Source organism: Cervus elaphus, chromosome 1, assembly GCF_910594005.1.
Source record: "Cervus elaphus chromosome 1, mCerEla1.1, whole genome shotgun sequence".
NCBI classification, from domain to species: Eukaryota; Metazoa; Chordata; class Mammalia; order Artiodactyla; family Cervidae; genus Cervus; species Cervus elaphus.
The window spans coordinates 55,871,372-55,899,078 of record NC_057815.1 but is presented as its reverse complement, the minus strand read 5'-3'; the positions used below and the strand labels follow the sequence as shown (position 1 = coordinate 55,899,078).

The 27,707-nt window shown below is 37.4% G+C and overlaps 1 protein-coding gene across 3 annotated transcripts in view; it reads right to left on the bottom strand.

Annotated features, from left to right (window-relative positions):
• The window catches only part of SBF2 (SET binding factor 2), a 494,424-nt gene that overhangs the window by 108,913 nt on the left and 357,804 nt on the right, over window positions 1-27,707 (bottom strand). For all 3 annotated transcript variants that reach the window (XM_043903289.1, XM_043903298.1, XM_043903284.1), the window contains one exon: window positions 25,859-25,927. In XM_043903289.1, the coding sequence (XP_043759224.1) occupies window positions 25,859-25,927 (69 nt within the window). The remainder of the gene's footprint in view (window positions 1-25,858; window positions 25,928-27,707) is intronic.

Here is a 27,707-nt window from a genome sequence, read left to right as displayed (position 1 = left end):
CTCCTTTGCCTTTTACAGCATAGTGAGCATTCCTATGGACATAGAATCTCACTTTCAAGACTGAGATGAAAAGCAGGATGACAAATAAAATATACAAATAAAATGAGGCAGTGGTTACACAAAATAAGATTTGCATTTGGATAGAAGGCTCTCTGCACAGTCTTGGTACCTAAGAATATATTATACTATAACCGCAAACATTTTTCAGAGAACCAAAGATATGTTTAGCACTCTGCAGGGGGCTGGGATGGTAATTCTAAAATGTACTGTCACACAAGGTTTTAAAACACTGGGATGAAGCCCTATGAAACAGCCTCGAGTCATGCATATAATTCTTTGCAATTATATGCATTTCCCTGGAGGAGGAAATGGCTACCCACTCCAGTATTCCTGCCTGGGAAATCCCATGGACAGAGGAGCCTGCCAGGCTACAGTCCATGGGGCCGCAAAGAGTCAGACACGACTGAGCAGAGTCATGTTAGGAAGAACAAGTAACTGCCAATTGTGACACAGCATCCCACTAGAGAAAGAGTTATGCTGTAAAAATTTTAATTTTGTTCATTCCAAAAAAGGTGATACAGTCCAGATAATTTTTTCTTTTTTTACTCAATCTTCTAGATTCACATTCCATTCCTGGTGGGCCAATTTCTCACGATAACACTTTGGCATGGGCCATGCCCAGATGTCAGCTGCAATGCACTTCCCAGAAGTCATGTCAGCTTCAGTTAACTTTCTTGAATGGAAAAGATCACAGATTTCAGTTTTGGCCAAGTACAATCTGTAGTTCCAACCCTCATTCCGCAATTAAACAAATGAATTTGTTTTGTAAGAAAAACAATAAAGCAAAATGTGTTTTTTACCTAGAGCTTTTCTTCCACTGCCGGTCTTTATAACATAATGGTTAAGTCATCAAACATGCAATCGGGGAATGAGTTACTTAGTAAATAGACAAAAATTCTGGCTCAATACAAATGTCTCCTTAACTTGAGAGGTAGTAAAAATGCAAACGGCGGCCAGAGAACATTTCAGAAAAAGCATTCTAAGGCTTGCTTGAGGGAAGAAAAACCCCCTCTTCATTACTTGTTAGCTTCTGAGAATTATGAATTAGTACCTTCATTGTTATTCTATGGAAAATTTCCTATAAGATTCATAGGTAGCAGGATGAAGCCAGTACAATTTTTTTTTTTGAAGCCAGTACAACTTTGATTGTAACCACAAGGAAGAAAAGAATTATTAATGGTGACACATTATCCTGAATCACAGAAGGTATACAATTGCACAATTTCAGCAGACATTTGTATTATGTGAAGAATTTAGCATGGGACCATTGAAAAGCACTTCCAAATATGGTGTTTTATTTTTATGAAACTTCTAATACAGTTCTTGCAAATACCTTCTCTTGTACTAACCAGTATTTCTCTTAAGCCATATTCCACTGCAAAATTAATAAAAACTATAATTCATATTGGTCCCCTCACCCAAACACTTATGATAGCTCCTTACTGATCATATCTGGATGTCAAAACTTGATACTAAAAAGCTACATAACGATGATGATGATGATAATAACAGCTAACACTCACATAGCACTTACTATGTACCAGTATTTTTGTTATCTACTTTCTGTGTAAAAATAACAGCCCCAAAGATAGTGGCTTAAAAACAACTATTCCATTATCTCAGTAATTTATAGATTGACTAATGCTTAGAAGAAAGGGTTCTGGACGCAAAATTGTTGTTGTGCAGTTGCTCAGTTGTGTCCGATTCTTTGTGACCCCATGGTCTGCAACATGCCAGGCTTCCCTGTCCTTTACCATCTCCCGCAGTTTGCTCAAACTCAGGTCCATTGAGTCGGTGATGCCATCCAATCATCTCATCCTCTGTAATCCCCTTCTCCTCCTGCCTTCAGTGTTTTCCCAGCCTTAGGGTCTCTTCATATGAGTCAGCTCTTTGCATCAGGTGGCCAAAATACTGGAGCTTCAGCTTCAGCATCAGTTCTTCCAGTGAATATTCAAGGCTGATTGACTGGTTTGATTTCCTTGCAGTCCAAGGGACTCTCAAGAGTCTTCTCCAACACCACAGTTCAAAGGCATCAATTTTTCAGCACTCAGCCTTTTTTACTGTCCAGCTCTCACATCTGTACATGACAACTGGAAAACACATAGCTTTGACTATACGGACCTTTGTAGGCAAAGTAATGTCTCTGCTTTTTAATATGCTGTGTAGCTTTGTCACTGCTTTTCTTCCAAGGAGCAAGCATCTTTTAATTTCATGGCTGCAGTCACCATCTGCAGTGATTTTGGAGCCCAAGAAAATAAAGTCTGTCACTGTTTCCATTGTTTCCCTGTCTATTTGCCATTAGGTGATGGGACCGGATGCATGATCTTAGTTTCTGAATGTTGAGTTTTAAGCCAGCTTTTTACTCTCCTCTTTCACCTGCATCAAAAGACTCTTTAATTCCTCTTTGCTTTCTACCGTAAGAGTGGTGTCACGTGGTGTCATCTGCATATCTGAGGTTATTGGTATTTCTCCCTGCTAACTCAGAATACCTGAGTTTAAATAACTTTGAGTAAATTACTTATCTTTTCTGTGCTTTATTTTCCTCATCTGATAAATCAACATGTAAGAAGGGTTTTAAATCTCATAGTCTTTCAAGGTTAGGATGTTGAGAATTGAAATAAATGGCATGGTATACGGAAGATGCTTAAAACAGTATCTGGTACCCAGGAAGTATTCAAACAATATTAGATATTACTACTGCATAAGCTCAATAATAATATATCACAAGTTCCTCAAAGACAGAGGGCAGATCTTCTATGTTGAGGCTCCTCACTCCTCACTTAGCCTACCAAAGGATTCTGAACACAAAGAAAGAGCTGAATACATACTTTGTGATTTGATTCAGTACGTGCAATGAATTAAAATAGGTGTTCTTCATTTTTCATTGTTTCTTAGAATTTTAAACATACAGATCTGAAAAAAGGCTTTGAAGCTATTTTTGTGGACCCTAAAATCTCAGATTTTTTCCCCTTGGCATGGAGGAATAATATCTTTACAACCACTGTCTACTTGTAAAGTATGTTATTAAGTTATATTACACACCACCAGTATTTTCACTGGATTTAATGACAGATTCTCAGGGTTTTAGGACCTTTAAAGACCTCTCAGTTCAACTGTGGAACTGTTAAGACACCTATGTCGGGGTTTCAGGTCCAGAGATTTTGGTTTCAACTTTGATAGGAGTTTTATGTCTACTGTCCTTAAAAGCACTCCCAGTGATTCTAATGTGCAGCAGGGCTGACAGTCATAGATCCAGGTAAGAGGATTAGAGCTCATTTAGAGAAATAAATGCTTGGGAATCAGGGGACTTGGGCTCTTATACTGAATGCTGAATAATTAATTCAACAAAATTTTGGTGAAATGTTCTGGACCATTTAAAGACAGGGATGGGTTTCAAACCCTCTTTATTTTTATTTTTTATTCTTTTTTTTTTCATTTATTAGTCAGAGGCTAATTACTTTACAATACTGTAGTGGTTTTTGTCATACATTGACATGAATCAGCCATGGAGTTACATGTATTCCCCATCCCGATCCCCCCTCCCACCTCCCTCTCCACCCGATCCCTCTGGGTCTTCCCAGTGCACCAGGCCCGAGCACTTGTCTCATGCATCCAACCTGGGCTGGTGATCTGTTTCACCCTAGATAATATACATGTTTCGATGCTGTTCTCTCAGAACATCCCACCGTCGCCTTCTCCCACAGAGTCCAAAAGTCTGTTCAGTACATCTGTGTCTCTTTTTCTGTTTTGCATATAGGGTTATCGTTACCATCTTTCTAAATTCCATATATATGTGTTAGTATGCTGTAATGTTCTTTATCTTTCTGGCTTATTTCACTCTGTATAATGGGCTCCAGTTTCATCCACCTCATTAGAACTGATTCAAATGAATTCTTTTTAATGGCTGAGTAATATTCCATTGTGTATATGTACCACAGCTTCCTTATCCATTCATCTGCTGATGGGCATCTAGGTTGCTTCCATGTCCTGGCTATTATAAACAGTGCTGCGATGAACATTGAGGTGCACGTGTCTCTTTCAGATCTGGTTTCCTCAGTGTGTATGCCCAGAAGTGGGATTGCTGGGTCATATGGCAGTTCTATTTCCAGTTTTTTAAGAAATCTCCACACTGTTCTCCATAGCGGCTGTACTAGTTTGCATTCCCACCAACAGTGTAAGAGGGTTCCCTTTTCACCACACCCTCTCCAGCATTTATTGCTTGTAGACTTTTGGATAGCAGCCATCCTGACTGGCGTGTAATGGTACCTCAGTGAGGTTTTGATTTGCATTTCTCTGATGATGAGTGATATTGAGCATCTTTTCATGTGTTTGTTAGCCATCTGTATGTCTTCTTTGGAGAAATGTCTGTTTAGTTCTTGGCCCATTTTTTGATTGGGTCATTTATTTTTCTGGAATTGAGCTGCAGGAGTTGCTTGTACATTTTTGAGATTAATCCTTTGTCTGTTGCTTCATTTGCTATTATTTTCTCCCAATCTGAAGGCTGTCTTTTCACCTTGCTTATACTTTCCTTTGTTGTGCAAAAGCTTTTAAGTTTCATTAGGTCCCATTTGTTTATTTTTGCTTTTATTTCCACTATTCTGGGAGGTGGGTCATAGAGGATCCTGCTGTGATTTATGTCGGAGAGTGTTTTGCCTATGTTCTCCTCTAGGAGTTTCATAGTTTTTGGTCTTACATTTAGATCTTTAATCCATTTTGAGTTTATTTTTGTGTATGGTGTTAGAAAGTGTTCTAGTTTCATTCTTTTACAAGTGGTTGACCAGTTTTCCCAGCACCACTTGTTAAAGAGGTTATCTTTTTTCCATTGTATATCCTTGCCTCCTTTGTCGAAGATAAGGTGTCCATAGGTTCGTGGATTTATCTCTGGGCTTTCTATTTTGTTCCATTGATCTATATTTCTGTCTTTGTGCCAGTACCATACTGTCTTGATGACTGTGGCTTTGTAGGAGAGTCTGAAATCAGGTGGGGTTGATTCCTCCAGTTCCATTCTTCTTTCTCAAGATTACTTTGGCTATTCGAGGTTTTTTGTATTTCCATACAAATTGTGAAATTATTTGTTCTAGTTCTGTGAAAAATACCATTGTTAGCTTAATAGGGATTGCACTGAATCTATAGATTGCTTTGGGTAGTATAGCCATTTTGACAATATTGATTCTTCCAATCCATGAGCATGGTATGTTTCTCCATCTGTTTGTGTCCTCTTTGATTTCATTCATCAGTGTTTTATAGTTTTCTATGTATAGGTCTTTTGTTTCTTTAGGTAGATATACTCCTAAGTATTTTATTCTTTTTGTTGCAATGGTGAATGGTATTGTTTCCTTAATTTCTCTTTCTTCAAACCCTCTTTAAACATGTACTTTTAGCTTTCCTTCAAAGGAAATCTTAATTGTAATTCAATGTACACAAAAGAAACAAAAGAGAAGTGCGTAGGGATTAGGAATTTCTGCTATATTGCCTTAGCCTTCTCACTGCTGTTATAAGTAGAAAGCTAACTCTCCGATCCTACTAGCATTTACATCTTATAGCTTTTGTGGCACATTTGTTCCTTATCCCAAGATTGTAGATCTCACTTTTCCTGGAGTAGAACTGACAAGTGTCTGAGGACAAGTGTTTGTTGCAGAGCTGTGGGTTTGTGAAATACACATGCTCATAAGAACCCTGGCATAGAGAGCCTCAGGGCCTGTGAGAGGCACTGCTGCCTGAGTTCAGTTCCTCACTTTCCACTTATGCTCTCCCATGTGTCCTTTGACGTAAATCAAGAATTAACCACTGTGCTCCAATTATTTTTGGTAATTAAAAGAAAACCTAACAATTAAGTTATGTATTCAATCACATAAACATATTCCAAACAGTTCATGCAAATACCCTAAGGTGGTCAATATATAAACCAGAGCTTTTGAGACCTAGATGTTGAAATAGTATAATTACTTCCTGTTACAATACATGACGTCAACACTCCAAAGTAATTCATGTACTTTTAACTGCATTGTTTTAAAAAGTGAAATATTCTTTTTTTTTAAATTTTTTTAATTTTTTCAGTGGGTTTTGTTATACATTGACATGAATCAGCAATAGATTTACACGTATTCCCCATCCCGATCCCCCCTCCCACCTCCCTCTCCACCCGATTCCTCTGGGTCTTCCCAGTGCACCAGGCCCGAGCACTTGTCTCATGCATCCCAAAAAGTGAAATATTCTTTAAATGATATAAAATCTACAGTCTAATGTTTTCTTCCAGTCCTCATGCTGCCCATGAATATCCTGTCTAGTTCAGGCCTATAGAATTCAAAATTATGTCCTCACACTCCCTTCCCATTCCCAGCCCCTCCCCACCAAGTTCACTGAGCCTGGATAGCTCACTTCTCAATTTGGGGGATATAAACAGTTTTTTAAAAATGTAGTATTTTATTTATTTTGGCTGTGCTGGGTCTTTATTGCTGTGCAGGCTTTCTCTAGTTGTGCCGAGCGGGGGCTACTTTCTAGCTGTTTCCCATTGCAGTGGCTTCTCTTGGTGTGGAGCACAGGCTCTAGGGTACATAGGTTTCAACAGTTATGGCACACGGGCTCAGTAGGCTTCAGCAGTTGTGGCACACGGGCTTAGTTGCCCTGAGGCATGTGGGGTATTGCTGGATCAGGGATTGTTCAATCCATGTCTCTTGCATTGGCAGGTAGATTCTTTACCACTGAACCACCAGGGAAGCCTGGATATAAACATTTTATACTGTATTCTATACATGGTGATAACAGTATGAAGAGATATAATTTTGGGAGAAGTCCATTTTTTCTAGGGGATGAAAACTTTCAAACAAATTTTTATGTTTTGATTACGTTAAAACTTCTACTTTTAAATCTGTATGTAAGGAATTAGTTGACTGCCCTTGAATCCTGCAACAGGAGCTAGGGTATCAGGTATACTAAGGCTCAGGCGGAACCAGACTTAGACTCTGCTGCCCTGTTGCATCTTCCAGTATGACTTTCAGCAGATGGGACACCTCCTCCCTTCAAATGTACTTGGAGGGGCCAACAGAATACATCAAATTCCATGCTACAGAGTAGAATGAGTTAGAGTTTAGCTTCAGCTCACAATAACATTTCTACTTTCACAGGTTTTTTTTTTTTTTTTTAAATAATGATTAGTTGATTTTTAAAGGCACTGAAAGACTGCTCAAATTAGCAACTTCCTTTCTTCCTTTAACTTCTATTCAAAAGCAGAAATTTTGCAAGTTCCCTTGATCTCCTGTATGTGATTCTCTTGTTCTGCTTCATTCTTTGGCTTTTCTTCCTTTTCTCATTCCATAGAAATTTCCCCCAAGTTTCTGACTTCTATTATTTTCTCTTTCCTCCCAATAGTGTTTAGTAATCATCTCTCTTTAGAAGCCTCTCAAATTTATACCTTCAGTCAAACCTTTCTTTCAGGTTAAAATTTGCATTTCTCATTGCTATCTACATAGATCCACACAGAGGTTCTATAGTAAAGGCTACAAACTGGCATCTTGCAGCTACTTTATTTTGGATTTTATTATTAATAATTAGGAAAAAATTTTTTTAAATTTGCAGCAACATGGACGGACCTAAAGATTATCATACCAAGTGGAAGTGAGTCAGAAAGACAACTACCATATAATATCACTTATATGTGGAATTTAAAATAGACACAAATGAACATATCTACAAAACAGACACACAGAGAACAGACTTCAGGTTGGTAAGGGGAAGATGGGGTGGCGGAGGGAAAGATTGCATGTTTGGGATTAGCAGACGCAAACTCAGGTGGATAAACAACAAGGTCCTACTATATATAGCTTATTGTTTAGTTGCTAAGTTGTGTCTGACTCTTTGCCACCCCATGGACTGTAGCCTGCCATGTTCCTCTGTCCATGGCATTTCCTGGGCAAGAACACTGGCTGCTGCTGCTAAGTCGCTTCAGTCGTGTCCGACTCTTAGCGACACTATAGACTGCAGCCTACCAGGCTCCTCAGTCCATGGCATTTCCCAGGCAAGAATACTGGCTGCTACTGCTGCTAAGTCGCTTCAGTCATGTCCAACTCTTAGCGACCCCATGGACTGCAGCTTACCAGGCTCCTCAGTCCATGGGATTTTCCAGGCAAGAGTACTGGAGTGGGTTGCCATTTCCTTCTCCAGGGGATCTTGCCGACCTAAGGACTTGAACCTTTGTCTCCTGCATTAGCAAAGTAGATCCTTTGCCATTGAGCCAGCAGGGAAGCCTGAATGTATAGTACAGGGAACTATATACAATATGCTATGATAAACCATAATGGAAAAGAATATGAAAAAGAACATGTGTGTGTGTGTATAAAACTGAGTTACTTTGCTGTATAGCAGAATTAACACAATGTTATAAATCAACTATATGTCAATAAAATTAAAACAACCAAACCAACCTCCCCAACACCCCCCAAGCTCGATTTCTGTCTTACTTTGAAAAGTGCAAGACCCAGCAACACTGTGCCCATATTTCTACCTGACAACAAGACTGGAATTAAACAGAAGATGTTCTCTTAACATGGAACAAACATTCTGTAGTTCTGTACATTTCCATTTCAATCATTTACATTACCAGTCTGATTTCTTTAAACATTTGAGTTTGCAATCTTGCCAGCAAGGACAGGAAGAATAGATAGCAGGCCTGACTAAAACTTTTAGATTCCTTCCAGTCCAACGTATCAACGTTTAGTGACAGTCTACCTCTAAATCCATATATTTGCCATGATATCAATGGGGAATTGGTCAGATATTTTGTATGTTTTCGGTTCAAGTAATCAGGACATGACCTTTCATTAGGGAGTGTGCAGCCTGATAAGTAGAGTGGTGTATATATTGTATGTGTGTATTGGGGGGAGAGTTGTTTTTATGGGGCCCCAGGAGGGTTATCACCAAGTTCTCTTAATCCAAGAGCAATACACAGACCACGTCTTTTATTCTTCTACAGTTCCTCTCTTTCTCATATCATTTGTCTATTATTGCTTTCAAAACTCAGCACAACTTTGGCACAGAGCTTTCTATGCTAAGAAAATGCAGTAAATACATCTTTAGTATTCTGAAAAGAAAACAAAACCAACCAACCAACAAACCAACACTCAGCACAAAGCCAGTAAGAATTATTGGACAGTTAGTTTGAGTGCTGATTCTTATGTTAGACAATCAATGTGTCTACCTATAGGACTTCTGACCGGCTTTCACAGCGTTTGTTACTCTCATTTGGCAGAACTGCGCTAAGCTAGACACAGAGAAAAGGAGGAGGAAAAAGGCATAATGACAAAAAAAATCAGCAGTAGTCATTAACACTTACTGAAGGCTTATCATGTGCTGGGCAGTAAAACACTTTATATATCCTACAGCATTTAATGCTCATAATAACCCTATAAGGTAGATCCTCTTATCATTCTTATTATGGTTAACAACCATAGAGAGAAGTAAAATAACATGCCTAAGCTCATACAGGTATTAAGTCCCAGTCAATCTGACTCCGGAGAAGGCAATGGTGACCCACTCCAGTACTCTTGCCTGGAAAATCCCATGGATGGAGGAGCCTGGTGGGCTGCAGTTCATGGGGTCGCTAAGAGTCAGACATGACTGAGCGACTTTACTTTCACTTTTCACTTTCATGCAATGGAGAAGGAAATGGCAACCCATTCCGGTGTTCTTGCCTTGAGAATCCCAGGGACAGGGGAGCCTGGTGGGCTGCTGTCTATGGGGTCGCACAGAGTCGGACACGACTAAAGCGACTTAGCAGCAGCAGCAGCAATCTGACTCCAGGGTCCACTCACTAGATGGTGGTAAGCTTTGTGAAGGTGAAGAAGCTGTGTCCTATGTGATGGTTAAAGGGACAGATTCTGGAGTTAGATAAAACTAGAGTATAAAGTCTAGTTATTACTCATTTTAGAAAACAACTCTGGGATTTGTTGATCCCCTGTACTGTATTTTTGGTTTTCCTTTTCATTAATTTCCTTAATTTATTAAGGACTGATTGTGTACCACGCACAATTTAGGAGATGGGGATAGACCAGCGAACCAGTGAAATTTTCTGCTTTCCTGGAGCCTAGTGGAAAGACTGAGAAAATAAATACTAAATATACGTGATGTGCACATACCCACTAAAGAGCAGAGAAGAGGAAGCAAGAGTGCTAGAGAGGGATGGGTAAAATTTTAAATAGGGTTATCAGTTATAGGCCTCACTGAGAAGATGACATTTAAGTAAAAACAGGGAACTGAGGGACAAAATCAGAGCTAATGTAAGAAAGTGCCTCTGAGTATGATAAGCAGCAGTCGGGGAAGGGGGTTATTAGCAGAGGGATGACACACTTGCTGTACATTTTAAAATGGTAATGTTGGCAGCTGTGTTGACAACAGAATGTAGGGGGCAAAGGTGAAAGCAGGGAAACCAATAAGAGAGTAATATCCAGGCAAGAGACTGCCATGGCTTAGGAAGTGTTTTTTAATTTATGTCTATAGATTTCAGTCTCCCCACCCAATGCCAAAGGTTCTAGGTTCAGGGTATAACTAGATGCTTTCAGGTTAGCTGCAGCTTTAGCCAGCAACAGCATATCACCTTAGATTCCTGCTTCCTTTTCATTTTTCACCCTTGAAAATTTTCCTTACTTTCCTGTGCTGAGTTATACATTAAATAAGATATTTTATATCATCCTACATGTTAAGTGTTTTAATGCTGGTGGTGGGAGTATTGGCCTGGGATGTTTCTGAATATTCAGTATGCTACCTTGTCAAAGTGGAAGTCCCTAGATTTGAATACCACCTTTTCCTACTTACTAGTTGTATGACCTTGGCAAGTTATTTATCTAGACTCAGTTTCCCCAAATGTAAAATGGAGAAAATAATATCTAGACTATGGGGTGGTTGAAAAGATTATGATCTTCTAATGTACATAAAGTGCATAAAGCGCTTAGCCACAGTACTTGGCACATAGGAAATACTTAATACACTTTATTGCTGCTATCATCATCATGATTCCTATAGCACTGTGTACACAGTAGGTATTCAATAAACAACTGCTAAAGTGATCTACTGAAAATGAATTAAAATTGCAGTGTGCTCAGTGGAAAAGACATGCAGCTGGATTGTCTCTAAGTATATACTACAACCAGGGCCAAATACAGAAAAATGTTAGAACTCTTGCCACCCACTCCCTTTACAAAAGTAAATAGGGGCTGCACTCCTCTAGCTGTAATTCATTAAATGTCTTCAGATAAACACCCATGCTGTATTTATTGCCACCTTCCATTACCCCAGGAGCAGAAGTGAAGGTGGAAGTAACTAGCCCAAGGTCCGATTCTACAACCTCATGCCTTTAAGCACAGTCAGTGATGCAAACAGAGGGAGACAAGTTAGAATTTCTCCTCTGTAGCTTGCCAGCACTGAGATGCTAGCTCTTTTTTTCTTCCAGGCAGGGTTTCCTTGCAACTGACATGGTGGCAGTGGGTGAGCTGCTCACCAGGTTCCTTAGGGGAGGCATAGGGATTCCTCTTTCTGTAAGACTATTATACTCATTAGCTATTTAAACAAGATACTATCAGGTAAAGGTTTAATTGATCTCTATTCTAAAGTGAGCATAATAAAAAATTTCCCATAAAACGTATCAAGTGTAAATCAATGTGTTTTTAACTATAAATCTCAGTCTCGGCTGGTCAATGCAAGTAGTTTTACAAAAGCAGGTGAATACTTGATCTCACTAAGAATGTTTAGCTTTCCACAAGGAAAATTTTATTTTATAACCGAAACTAATCACAAAGGGACTCTGGAATATAACAATGGATGGCTCGGGATGAATGCAATTTCTCTCCTGAAATCAGCTCTACAGTCATTGTAATATTTGTGGTGGCTGCACATCATCCATTATCTCATCATTCCCTACAAAAGACAGCCCAGGACATGTTAATAATATAACACATTATCATATGATCCAGCAATCCCACTCCTGGGTATATACCCAGAAGAGAAGAAAACTCTAATTCAAAAAGATACATTCACTCTAACGTTTATAACAGCACTATTTATAATAGCCAATATATGGAAGCAACTAAGTGTCTATCAAAAGATGAATGGATAAAGATGTGATACATATATATACAATGGAATATTAGTTATAAAAAAGAATGAAACATTGCCATTTGCAGCAACATGGATGGACCTAGAGATTATCACATTAAATGAAGTAAGTCAAGAAGAGAAAGACAAATATTACATATTATTGTTGTGTGAAATTTAAAAAACAATACAAATAAACTTAGAAAATATAAACAGACCCACAGACAAAACAAATAATTTATGGTTACCAAAGGGCAATGGGAGAGGGATAAAGAGTATGAGATTAACAGATACACATTACGATATATAATATAGATAAACAACAAGGATTTGCTGTAAAGCTATATAGCACCTATAATGGAAAAGAATCTGAAAAAGAATATATGTTTTATATACTTATAAAAACCAAATCACTTTACTGTGTACCTGAAACACACTATTGCAGATCAATTATACTTCAATAAAAATATAACACATCACACTTGTGTGTGTGTGTTCAGTTGCTCAGTCATATCTGACTCCGAGATCCTTTGGATAGCAGCCTGCCAGGCTCCTCTGCCCATGGGATTTTTCAGGCAGAAATACTGGAATGGGTTGCCATTTCCTCCTTGAGGGGATCTTCTCGACCCAGGGATTGAATTCTTGTCTCCTGCATTGTAGATGGATTCTTCACTGCTGAGTCATTGGGGAAGCCCTTAACGTATTACATGATACATATAATACATAGCAGTAATGAATTACTGAAATAATAAAAATCTTTTCTGAGATTTAACAAGTTAAATGGCTGTGAACATAGATTACTTTTTTGACTCTGAAAATATCTTTGTGGGTAAATTAAAAAAAATTTGGGGGGCTGTGCTCTGCAGCATGTGGGATCTTAGTTCCCTGACCAGGGATCGAGCTTGTGACTGCTACAATGGAAGTGTGGAGTCCTAACCAATGGACTGCCAGGGAGGTCCCTTTGTGGGTAAATTTAAAAAATTCCAGAGTGAATTCTGCATATAAATAAAAACTATCAAGTATGAGAAAACCCATGAAAGAAAAAAATTATTTCATGAGCTTTCACCTTGCTTTCTAAAATCTAGGTACCTGAGTTTCAGACAAGCTCAAATTTTAGATGCCAAGAAGTCCGACCATGTGTTGTTAAGAAAGAATTTTTTTAAATAGTATAATAATATTCAAAAAATGGGAATAATAATAGTTACTATTATCCTATACATAAAAAAACATTTAATTTAGTTCCTGGTAGGTCAGAAGTACTCAATAAAAGTAATTATGATTTTTATTATTCTTTTACTTATTCTCTTTCAATAGCCAATAGCTATAACAGATATGCAAAATTAACATTAACACCTGTCATATTCAACAGACAGGTTATACACAGGGTCTTGCTGGTATCATTATTCCTAATTTATCATTCCAACCAGTCCATCCTAAATGAGATCAGTCCTGGGTATTCATTGCAAGGACTGATGTTGAAGCTGAAACTCCAATACTTTGGCCACCTCATGCGAAGAGTTGACTCATCTGAAAAGACCCTGATGCTGGGAAAGATTGAGGGCAGGAGGAGAAGGGGATGACAGAGGATGAGATGGTTGGAGGGCATCACCGGCTCGATGGACATGGGTTTGGGTGGACTCCTGGAGTTGATGATGGACAGGGAGGCCTGGCGTGCTGCAGTTCATGGGGATGCAAAGAGTCAGACACAACTGAACAACTGAATTGAACTGAACTGAATCTATCATTCAGTTTAATTGGGCCCTAGTGACACTGGGGAAATACACAGACAATTTCTGTAGTTAGGTCTAGATTACACACAAATAAGGAGGTTACATGTAATATTCAGTTTGGTGTGAGCCAAATTAAACAAATCAACCAGTATTAGCCAGGAAACTAAGCTAAGTAAGAACAAGTAACTATACACTATGATTATATAGAATCTTTTAAGAATATTTAAATAAATAGTGTCTAGTCCATTCAACATACATATTTTAAACCTGCATTTATAACTCTCCTTTTAAAGTTAGGCTATTCCTTCAAAGCATTTATGCAAAATTTCTGGCATTTAGCTGAAGATTTGATGTAACCAAGATTCTGATCTTTTCTTAGTATACTGAATACCCTTTACAATTATACTCACACCATATTCTCCTAACCTCTTACTACAATAGACACTCATTTAAGGGATCAAATTGCAGAACTATACATGTATATATACATAAACAAAGAGAGTAAAGTCAGACCATCTTTCTGTTATGAAGCATCTGGTTGGATCTCCACTTTGAATGGTAGTTTATTTCAAACTCAACTCTGTATACAATAATAATGGAAGAAACAGTAGGTCCCTCCTCCAAGGTGGATATTTCTCAGAGAATAATTGGAGTTAACAGTTTTGACTGAATATTGGTAATAAATCTTGAGATTGAAGGCTAATTTCTGGTAACAAATTATGTGAGTAACTTTCTCTACAACATTAGTGAAAGTGTCTTCATTTGTGTAGCTTTCACATATATTAATATCAAAGGATGCTCTAAGGCTGGATGAAGCAGAAGAAATAACAGAGGTTCTGAAAAGAAGGAAATCAGGAGACAAGGACAATTACATCCTGGAAAGCATGAAAAACTGATTAGAAAGCCTAAGGGAGAAGGCCCCCATGTGAGGGAGGGGACAAAACTCACATATCAAAACCTGAACCCAGAGGGAAAGGGAGGAAGAGAAAACAGAATTCCCACAAATCATGGTGTCATTAAGTAAGGGAGATCATAGAGGATTTTAAAAAATAAATAATAGGTTAGTCTCCTTAATCCTTGACACACTCCTACTCAGTTTAACAATTCACTTTGTTTTTTTCTAGTCTATTTCGTACTAGTCATTTTCATGCCTATCTATCCTATTAGATAATCAATGGATAGCAGAAAGCAAGTCTTATGAATCTTTGCAACTCACACAATTTGTAGGACAGAGTTTTACACAAAGCAGACACTCAAGAGATTTTGTTGAAATAAAATTTTCTACCAAAGTGGTTAAAGTAACTTTATATTTACAAGTAACTATGTTCCTTCAAATCTTATTTTTGCTATTAGTTTGTTTAAACCTTTAAAAAAATTATGAGCATAGAAGTAAAAAAAAATCTGTTATTTATACAAGATTATTCAAATTACTTAACATGGCACACAAAGCCCTTCACAGAAAAGCCACCAACTACCTTGTCTCTGGGCCTCCACCTTTATAGTCATAATTCCCAATAAGCGACTCATGATATCTTCTCTGCCTATAATATTTATGTCTTCCCAGCCCACCCATTTCTCACATCATCACCACCTGTGAGACAAATGCCTATTTGTCTTTCAAGGCACAAATGTCAATAATTCATTTGTAGTGTTCCTTGCTGCACCAGAAATTAATGTATAGTACTTATACCTGTTTTAGAACAGTTACTGTAATTTATTTTACTAATCTGTCTTTTCTGTAAGTGTGTGCTCCTTAAGGGAGCACCATGTATTACTAACCATTCATTACTAACCATTACTAACTAATTCACCATGTATTACTAACATTTGGGACACGGTAGTAAGTATTCAATGTTTATTAAACTCAATTGTACTAGTAGGCTGTCTTATTCCTGAAGAATGAACAAAAGGGCCTCCAACCTCTGAACATAATATGAAACAGTTGAATAGTCAAGAAAAATGCTCCATAAATATTTATTAATTTTTCACTGGAAAACACAATAATAATAAATATCCACTCTCAAGCTTTTGAGTAATTATTCTATAATAATTCTATCATTAAACTGTGAATATTAAACTAGTATTAATAAAAAATGGGGCTACCCTGGTGGCTCAGAGGTAAAGAATCTGCCTGCCAATGCAGGAGACCAAGGTTTGATCCCTGGGTCAGGAAGATCCTCTGGAGAAGGAAATTTGCAATCCACACTAGTATTCTTGCCTGGAAAATACCACAGACAGAGGAGCTTGGCAGGCTACAGTCCATGGGGTCGAAAAAGAGTAGGACACAACTTAAGTGACTAAGCAATAACAACAATAAAAAACAGTAATTCCAAACTAGTTATATAATTATAGAGGCTTTCCAGGAAGACCAGGAGAAAGGAGCAGCTGTGTAAAACTGGAAAGAAAGAGTAAGAGAAGCAAGAAAAGATTGTGTTGGAGAGACAGAAGGAAGGAATGCTATACTGTCCTAAAGAAAAGAAGAAGGTAGAGGAAGTAAAAGCAAGATACTATTTTTCTGGCCATTCTAAAACTCTGCTGTACTGGAAGCATCTGCTATAGTAAACATATTCATATCTTTTCTAGGCCAAATTTGGATTCAGCCCAGTGTTGATGCCTGTCTTCACTCTAAATTGTTTTTCTGCTGACTTATTTTTAAGATTAGTATGTGAAAAAAAAAAAAAGATTAGTATGTGATCTTAAAGCAGGAAAAAAAAAGGTGAAAAAAGACACTTTATCATCTCTCTCCTTTTCTGGGCCAAAAATGTAATCCTTTGAGATCTGTTATAGGAAATGCAATGTATCCAGATCTTGAAGTCTAAGAAAACAAAATTCTTTTCGTATTTTGTAGATTTTTAAGAAACTCTCTTGTCATGTACCAAAGGCAGAAAAATGAAGACTGATGAAATATCTATTTTTTATGACAAAAAGATTTTTCTTCTAGCAGCAATCTTCCATCCGTTAGAAGCTGCTGTATCTATTGTGGGAAAAGTAGAGTCCATATTAATTACTAAGAGACAAAGTCAGTTAGTTATTCAAGTAAATTCTAAAGTAAAAGAAATACAAAAGTGCATCTGGTGTGATCCTGTGTACTTAGTACGCTTTATATTAGAAATATGTGGAAGTTAGAGATTTATAAATAATGTCATGGGATAGTTATTTCTTAAATTAATCATAACAAACAAACAATCAGCATTTCCTAAATTTTGCCTCCTCCGAGCCAAAGCTTAATGAAATATCCTTGCTGGATATAGGGATGAAAATGGCTGAAGGAATGAGGAGGTGGGAGTGACGCCAGTTCAACACCTCTAAGCAGAGAGACAAAAAGCTCCGAGAGTATATGCTGCGTACTGGGGCTCCCATGGGGGTCCTATCACAGTTAAACAGTACGAGGCTTTGCAGTCAAGGAGAACTGTGTTTGAGTTCCAGCTCTGCCACATACTGGTTCAGTGGTACAGATTCTAAGGCATAGCTTCTTTTGTCTTAAAATGGAAATAATAATATTCACTGACTTGGATTAGGTATAGTAAACCAAATGTACCATCTTGTACATAGTAAAAATTCAATAAATGTTATTATTCCTATCACCTTCCTTTGGACTTCTGTTCTTCACTATTCTCTGTTAGGTGCACAGGCTTACATAAGAGATATCAAGCTTTGATATGAAACATACTGATTACAGGTTTTAGTTCATTTATTTTGGGGATAGGTGTTGGGGGGCAGAATTACTACTAAAGTCTGGTGGCAGGAAGATCATTGTTCAGGAGATGAGACAGCAAATTCTGAGATTTTTCATGCTTTAATGTTAACTTTCTGCTTCTCTGACTGACTAGGTAACCTAGGTTTATACAAATAACATGTTTCAGATTTTCCTATCACATCATGCTGAATATACTTACTTTGGGCTTTTATATTTTGAAATAGAAATGATATCTAGGTCTCAAATTTTTTTAGTGAGATAAGCTAGTAGATGTTCATTTAGAACGTATCAGAAAAAGTTAAAATTTAGCAATGGAAATATTAAAAAAAACCCATAAAATCATGTAGACAGAAATGTGAAATACATTCCTTTAAATTGAGAAATCATGCTTTACATCTCATATGTTTTCCTAATGTATTTACTGAAAGATAATTATATATTACATTTGTATTAGGTATAATTTGAAATAAGGTGAAAATTACGGAAGGTGACATAAGCAGAGTGCGAAAATTTTTTCATTAATAATTAACAGCCCTAAAGAAATCTTCAAAAAACCATAGGTGAACTTCAAATACATTATGCTTAGTGAAAGAAGTCAGACATAAAAGAAGATATATATGATTCCATTTATATAAAATATGAAGAAAAGGCAAATTTATAGAGACAGAAGTATACTGGTGGTTGCCAGAGAATGGAGAGTGGCTAAATGGGCATGAGATTTCTTTTGGGAGTGATAGAAATGTCCTAAAATAAGATGGTGGTGATATTTACACAATGTTGGAAGTATACTAAAAGTCACTGAAATGAAACTTAAAAGGAGTGGATATTCACGGTATTTAAATTATACCTCAATAAATCTAGTAATAAAAATAAATCTTCCATGTGACTAGATTTTAGAAAAGACATTTTTATGTACTAAATGAAACGAGAATTTTGAAGAAGAAATCTACTTCTACTGAGAATGAGAGCCTGAGTAATGCTTTTATGCTGAATGAGACCTAGATTAATCAATAAAACATTCTCAAAGTGCCATCCCCAGTGGGAAATCTTTGGAATTTGGGAAGGCAACACTTGTTGGTGCTTGACTTTAACGTAAATAGGGTGCTGCTTTTTCTCCTTGGGTAAACATAAACCACAACTGGTGCCAAAGGAGAAAGCCTCATCTCTCCTGTGAGTCATTTTGAGTATCAGTAATGAACAGATGTGCCTCACAGAAGTAATGAGGGATTTGTCATACTTTGATAGGACTCTCTCCAGATTACCTGGGTTATTAAGAATTGCAACAGCATAACTCTAAGGTAGGGCTTCCTTGGTCACTCAGACAGTAAAGAATCCACCTGCAATGCAGGAGACCCAGGTTCCATCCTTGAGTCAGGAAGAGCCTCTGGAGAAGGGAATGGCAACCCACTCCAGTATTCTTGCCTAGAGAATTCCATGGACAGAGAAGCCCAGCAGGCTACAGTCCAGGGGGTCTCAAAGAGAGTGACTAACACTTTCACTTTCAACTCTAAGGTACATAGGTCACTGAGGAGAAGGTATTAGATGGTGGTTCATAGCCTTTACTGTTGCTCACTGCTACCATGTTAAATGGGTCTTCATTTAACATGATCTTTGAATAAAAAGCACCTAAGTAAACAAAGAGCAGCCCAATGTTATTCAGTAACTGTGAAAGAGTTCCTCTGTCAGTAGTGAATTAAAAGATGTAACATTAGACAGTATGTTTCTTGAGGGCAAGGACCATGCTATTCACCTGTAACTCAGCAACAAACATAAGCACAGCGTTTGGCATACCTCAAAAACGTCTTCTGAGCTGAGAATGAAAGTACCATATAAACAATAAATGTAATAAAATGTAAAAATTATTATTTTTCACCATAGTAACCCTAATAATTTAAACCTAGCTGTTAAGGTACTACCTTCAAGAAAGGCTTCATAAATTAGACACATTAAATACAAGTTTCTTGAAGTAGAAAAAGGTGTGAAAGAACTGTAGAGGAAAAAAACCCCCTAAATTTATGGTGGCCGTGATGTAACAAATTCCCAAAGATCTCACATAGATAATGTCAAAAGTGGTACATCTTTTAGCCTAAGCAAAGCTCTAAAAGAGAGACATGTGTTTAATCTGGGCCAATAAAACACTCTACTTTTATGAGAAGGGTAGGTATATACATAATTATCTTTTAAATTAAAAAGAAACTATACATTCTGAAAACTAGAAACCACTGATAAAGGAAACTGAAAATGATTCAAAGAAATGGGAAGATATTCCATGCTCTTAGATTGAAAGAATTAATATTGTTAAAATGGCCATAATACCTAAAGCAATCCACAGATTTAATGAACCTCTATCAAAATACCTATGACATTTTTCACAGAACTAGAACAAAGATTTCTAAAATTTATACGGAATCATAAAAGGCCCAGAATTACCAAGCAATCCTGAGGAAGAACAACAAAGCTGGAGGAATAACCCATCTACACTTCAGACCATAGTACAAAGCTATAATAATCAAAACAGTCTGATACTGGCACAAAAACAGACATATAGATCAATGCAACAGAACAGAGAGCCCAGAAATAAGCCTGTATATCTGTAGTCAATTAATCTATGATAAAAGAGGCAAGAATATACAATGGATAAAAGACAATTTCTTCAATAAAAGGTGCTGGGAAATTTGGGACAGCTATGTGTAAATCAATGAAATTAGAACACTCCTTTACACAATACAGACAAATAAATAAACTCAGAATGGGTTAAAGACCTAAATATAAGACATGACACCCTAAAATTCCTAGAAGAGAATATAGGCAAAATATTATCTGACATAAACTGTAGCAATATTTTCTTGTATCAGCCTCACAATGCAAAAGAAATAAAAGCAAAAACAAACAAATGGAACCTAGTCAAACTTGAAAGCTTTTGCACAGCAAAGGAAACCATCAAAATGAAAAGACAACCTATGAAATGGGAGAAAATATTTACAAATGATGTGACTGACAAGGGATTAATATCCAAAATATATAAACAGCTTATATTACTCATTATTGAAAAAACAAACAATTCAATAAAAAAAATGGGCAGAAGCCACAGTGAAGTATCATCTTACATTGGGTAGAATAACTATCACTGAAGTCTATGAATAACAAATGCTGGAGAGGGTGTGGAGAAAAGGGAAGAAATCCTTGTGCTCTATTGGTGGGAATGTAAATTTGTGCAGCCACTATGGAAGACAGTAAGGAAGTTTCTTAAAAAACTAAAATTAGAGCTACCATATGATCCTGTAATCCCACTCCTGGGTATATATCTGAAAAAAATGAAAACTATAATTCAAAAAGATGCATGCACCCCAATGTTCACAGCAGTACTATTTACAAAAGCCAAGACATGGAAACAACTCATATGCCCATCAACAGACTACTGGCTTAAGAAGAAATGGTGTGTATATATACACACAGTGGAATAGTATGCAGCCATAAAAGAAAGAAATACTACCATTTGTAGTAAAACAGATGGATGTAGTGAATATTATACTTCATGAAATAAGTCAGATGGAGAAAGACAAATACTATATGGTATCACATATATGTATCACATATATGTATCACTATATGGTATCACATATATATGGAGAAAGACAAATACTATATGGTATCACATATATGGAATCTAATACTAATACAAATGAATCTATATATAAAACAGAAACAGAACCACAGACACAGAAAACAAACTTATAGATACCAAAGGGGAGGAAGGAAGGATACAAACTACTACATATAAAGTAGATAAGCAACAAGCATTTACTGTATAGCACAGGGGATTATATTAAATATCTTGTAATCCCATGGACAGAGGAGCTTGGGGGCTGCAGTCCCTGGGATTGCAAAAGAGTCGGATACAACTTAGTGACTAAACAAAAACAACAATAACTCAATGGGTATAATCTGAAAAAAAAATCACTCTGCTGTACATCTGAAACTAACACTAATTCACTAATATTGTGAATCAACTATACTTCAATTTAAAAAAAATAGCTGATATATTTAAAAGAAAACCAACAACATAGGCACCTGATCCATCATCTCTCCCACCATCTTACTCAGAGCAGGCTTTGAGTTCCACTATTAAAAAGACATATATATGGATACATATATGCAGTCATTAAAAATAACTAGGTATATATGCTATATAGTAATTAGGTATATAGAAGGATCTCCAAAATATACTACTAAGTGAAAAAAGCAAGGTGAGAACACAGTGTAGTCACTTTAGTTAAAAAATAATCTTATCTGTATATTCTAGCAAAAATACACTCCCCCCACCCCCAGGAGGAAACCAACCGTCAGAAGAAATGGAGTAGAGGTGGGAAAGTGAGTGTTTATTTTGCATTTTCTTTTTTTTTTTAATTTTTTTTTCATTTATTTTTATTAGTTGGAGGCTAATTACTTTGCAATATTGTAGTGGTTTTTGTCATACATTGACATGAATCAGCCATGGATTTACATGTATTCCCCATCCCGATCCCCCCTCCCACCTCCCTCTCTACCCGCTCCCTCTGGGTCTTCCCAGTGCACCAGGCCCGAGCACTTGTCTCATGCATCCAACCTGGGCTGGTGATCTGTTTCACCCTAGATAATATACATGTTTTTTTCTATCTCTCTGTACCATCTGAATTTTCTAACCATGCGTATATACTGCTTTAAGAAAACGTCCACCTGACTGATGAAACTGTGGGCGAGCTTATTTATTATTTATTACATTATAAAGTCTAATATAAATTCCTAGTGGCCCCATCAATGTTTTGTTCATCTTGCTGCCCAAGATGTTGTCTGGTATAGCAGCATTTTTTTGTTGAGATGCTCAATAAACCCCTGGTGCATTGGAAAAAAAAAAAGACTAATAAATGTTATTAAAAATATTTTCAAAGCAAGTTTAAGCAAGACAAGCAGCTGAGTCCATTTTCTGAAGCAATGCTGAGCAAGAGTCAGGAATTTACACCCTTTGAACAGTATGAGGATGGCGCATGTGCAATCAGAGGCCAGGATAATGCAATTTACATCTACAGAATTTTCCTGAATTAACAAATCCACTATGCATCAGCAAGAATTTCCCATAAGACAGAAACACAGAAAGTATCTAAGAATCAATATGATCTACTCCTTAACCCTGTCTGCTGGGTATCAATGCAGAGCATCTCCCCTCCGGACCTACCTGCCTTTGCCTTGCTTTGTGGTACTGCAGCTGGACCTGTCAACGTTTTTTCTTTGTCAGCTGGCACAATATATTAAGCTTTGTCAGTTGGGACACTACAGTATGAATTGGTTTCTCTTCCTGGTTCTGGTGTGCTTTTTCCTTCTTGTTCCTGCTAGTTGTGTGTGGGACACCCAGATGCGCTCACCACTTTGCAACTTTCAGTGGTACCCCAGAGATGGTGGCTTCCTAGCAAGTCTTGTCAGAACTCCAGCAGGCAGTTTCCTGCTTGCCAGTCCAAGCCTGTGGCCCCTCAGTGAACTTCAATTCAGAGCAATCCAGCGGTCATAGCAATGCCTCTCCAACAAGCTCTGAATCTCATCTTGTTGGAGAGTGGCCCTCTCCAAATTTGCTCCTTTTGTGGGTATTCTGCCTGAACCTTAGACAAGCTGCTCCCTTTATCTGCTATTTCTGTATTCTTTAAAATCCTCTGTACTTCTTAGTAGTTAATCCCCTATCACTACTTAACAACTCCTTATATTAAATTTTTCCTGCTCATATTACTGTTATAGTTTCTGGCTCCTGACTGGACCTTGAGTAATTCATGCTCAAATTAAACCAAAACAAACCAAGTAAAATCAAGCCAAGCCAACAATAAAGAATTAAATCTATAAACTCATCATAAAATGTAAGTCTGTATACAGAGAAAAGCATGGCAAGCATCCCTGCTTGTTAACTAACTGCATTAAAAACATTCATGAAACAAACAAATAAAAACCACAGTGTAATGGTTTTGCACTGTGTAAACTAAGCTAAGCTAGAACTTTATTTCCCAAAACTCTCTTTGCCCCATGAGTCCAGGTTAGGGTTAACGACAGAGAAATGTGTCTAAGATTTGGAAGGGAAAAATGAAGCAGTGGCCACTATACTCTGAAGGTCAGTACAGCCAGGTGCTGCTGTATCTCATACACTTTTATAACTAATCTGCTGGATCCTCTTAAAGTGTGGGAAGAACTAGGCTCACATTTCTTCCAGTTCCTGTTGGATCTCTTCCATTAGCTACTCCTCAGAGCTAGGCACATGTGTAGCTCCATGGCCAACAACGTGGCTTCTTTTTCAGGTCACCTCATTCCCTGAGGTTGGAGGACATGAGCGACATACACAGATTCTACTTTGCCCTTGTTCTTCCCTCTGTCATGCCCAGCTTTTCTTCCTGACTGCTGCCCTGATGACCTACAGTGACATCAGGCCAACAGGTAGACCCTAATTTGAAGCTTTCCATAAACTTCTTCTCCAGCTTCTACAACAATATAAAAGCTGGTCCCTACAATAGATTCCTTACTTCCTATCACTCATGGTGCTTTTGCTTGATGACCAAACCCTCGCGAATACACACTGTAAAACAGGTTAATAATCTAGCTTAAAAAAAGTCTTCAGTAGTTTGGATTTCTTGAGCAATTGAGTTTCTACTGTCAGTTCTTATTTTCCCTACATTTCTTATTTTTTAAACTTAGATATTATATAGAAATAAATATCTTAGATGTTAAAGTGGGAAAATTTAGAAATTTTCTGGTTATTTTGGGATATGGAGACAAACCTCCTTGATGGTTTAAGACATAGGAAAACCTGACCTATTTTTGTAACACTGTTCTTCATGTTAGGAGAGGAATAAGATGAAGAACCACTAAGGAGCTTTCAGAGAAGAATGGTATATATGCATTTAAGAAAAACTAGAGTGGGCCTGGAGACCGGTGAAGGGAAAACCAAAAGATAATGCCCAAGCTCCAGCTGGTTGTCATTAGTCTCTAAAGCCAAATTCATTTGATTAAAAATTTTGAGAGTTGTCCTTGTTTCCTGAGGATGCTCAGTATGACCTGCCAGATCTCAGAAGTGTGAGTCTCATAAATTTCATTTTCTGCTTTTGGAGAGGATGGGAAGGTAAGGAGGAAGAAAGAGGAATATGCAGGGACTTGGCAGCAGAGAAAGGGCTCCTGATTATGGAGAATGTTTGGGTTAAGACTTTTAACTCAGAAACTGTGGACAAACCATTTGAAGTAAAGGTTTTAAAAAATTGGTCTTATCAAGAAATATTTATTGAGCACATACTAAGTGCAGGAAGAGGACTAGAACTCATCAGTCTGAAATGGTGGATGAAACAAAAAGGATGGGCAGAACAAAAAGAACAAGAGAATCTGCCAGCATCTAAGGGCATGGATCATTTTTATGAATTAGCTAAAGCACTTTATCTGATGCCAAGTTAGTTCTCCACTAAAACAGATCTGGGAATATCTGATAATCTCTCTTGACTTAGAGTCCATGAAACAGGGAGTAGCTTAAGCTAGGAGTCCTTCCATAAATAACACCTGTCTGAAGTCCTGGGCTTCCTGAGGCTAACGGCACATAGCTGGACCATGAGGCAGCCTGGCTGCCACAGGTTTATTGTTTCCTATTGTATATTTCAGAAGGACGTAATCAATGTGCTCTTCAGAGTGTGGCTATTTAACTCCTTTCAAGTCTTCACAGGAAAAGAGAGAATAAGAATTTGCTGGATTTGTTTGCCGTAAGAATCAATCTCTTTGAAAGGCATGGACAGGAGAACTACAATATGTGATAGAATTAAGAAGAGCACGGAACACTCCAGAAAATTTTAAGAAGGTTCACAGAAGTTGCCAATGAAGTTAATCTCTAATTTCTGCCTTACATTTATTTATCTAGTGTGTTCATTCATTCATTCACTCATTCAGTAGAAACTTATTAACATTGGGATACAATGAATAAGACAGATAATATCCCACCAAATTTGTTTTCTTTGGTGGTGGAAAGCAGTCAAATATAAACTAAACAATACATAATCTCAGGTTATTAAGTTGCTCTAAAGAACAATGAAGTAGGGATAGAGTGGTTGGGTTATATCTTAGGAGATAATTTAACATGTATTTCATTTTTTACACATAGTATGCAACAAATGTTATAATAAATATAACCACAGATGTATCTTAGATATAGTCAGGAGATGGGATTGATGTAGTTTCACGATAAATCAAGCTGAATACATTTATATAAATCAAAATGACTTACATATAGACCACTAAAACTTACTCTATAGAAAGCACTAGTCAGAGGGAGTAATGCTGCAGCAATGTTATATTCTTCTAAACTGGAACAATCCTTAAAGAAAACAAAGAGAAATGAGCATTATTAGGACATTTATCAGAAATCACAAATATATGGAAACAAAAATCTATGATACATTATTTACTGTACTAAGGGGTTTTTACTTTTATTCTAAATTGTCATTAAGACTTACCTAGATAATTGTGAAAAAAGAGCTGGAAAAAAAAAAATACTGTCCTAAAGCACATTCTTTTGATGTAAAAATACATTTGAGAAAGATATTTTCATATACTATTGGTGAGTAGCTACTTTTACTTTTCCATTTATATTCATAGCTGTGTAATTTGTCCAAAAAATTTTGGAGGGGGTTTAAATATATTTAACTACTGCATTTGACTGAACCTAAGATACACCTTTTCCCTTCACATTTTAACTTCTCTAAGACTGGGATGTATGTTATAATTGAGATAGTGTATTTTTTCTTAGTGTTACCTATGAAGAGTTTGCATGTAAAATTTTGTTATGGATCAGGCAAGAAATATCAATGATACCAAAACCCTCTGGGTGAAATGTTGGGGAATGGGAAAAAGTCAGGAAATCTCAGTGGGAATGTAAAATTGTGCAGCTGCTAGGAAAATGGAGAGGAATGAGGAAAAGCATCTAAGGACAGAAACCTGGGGAAGATATATGCTTATATAGAAGGAATAAAGGAAAATCAAGATGGGAAAGAAATTAGAAGAAAGCAATACTATAGATGTCAGGCTTCCCAGGTGGTACTAGTGGTAAAGAATCTACCTGCCAATGCAGGAGACACAAGAAACACTAGTTCGATCCCTGGGTCAGGAAGATCCCCTGGAGTAGGAAATGGCACCCCACTCCAGTATTCTTGCCTGGAAAATTCCATGGGCAAAGGAGTCAGGCAGGCTACAGTCCATGAGGCCACAAAGGGTCAGACGCGACTGAGCACAATACTATAGATGTCAGGAGAAGAAATGACCAATGGTGTTGAAAGCTTCATGAAATTCAGTAAAATGAAGATTGAAAAAAAGCCAAGAAACTTGTGAATCAAAGAGGTTACTGGTGACATGATGAGGGTATAAGTGAGTAGAGTAAAACAAAGGCCCCGAATGAAAATGCTCATAGCTATAATGGGAAGGAAGCTGTGGAAGAGTTATGACATCCAAATGGGTGGCTGAATGAATCTTGGTAGTACTGAGCCAGATGAATACTAACATTCTATGTAATCCTTTGATTCTGTAAAAATTAGAAGGGACCCACGCACTCCAAGAAGGAAAATCCAAGGGAGAGAGGGTTGAAAAAGAAAGGTCACTGGTAGAACAAGGTCTCTGAGATATGGCTGCTAATCAATGTGGTTTCCATTTCTAAGAGGGGAACATCTCATTTCCATAAAAAGCAAACTAACAGAATTTATATTAACCATCAGGTTCCATGAATACATCAGCAAATATATTAGGAAAGAGAAGCTTGGTTTTACAGGGAAGACTCAGGCTTATCTAAGAAGTTTCTATGAGGGCAGTGGGCAGTGTCCTTACTGTTGCGCAAATCCTAGTTGTTTTTTTTTAAACTGGAGGATAATTACTTTACAATATGGTGATGGTTTCTGCCACGCATCAACATGAGCCACAGGCATGCACATGTTCCCTTCCTCTTAAACCTCCCTCCCAGCTCCCTCCCTATCTCACCCCTCTAGATTGTCACAGCTTTGGGCTTCCTGCATCATACAGCAAATTCCCGCTGGCAATCTGTTTTACATATGGTAATGTATATGTTTCAGTACTGCTCTCTCAGGTCATCCCACTATCTCCCTCACCCA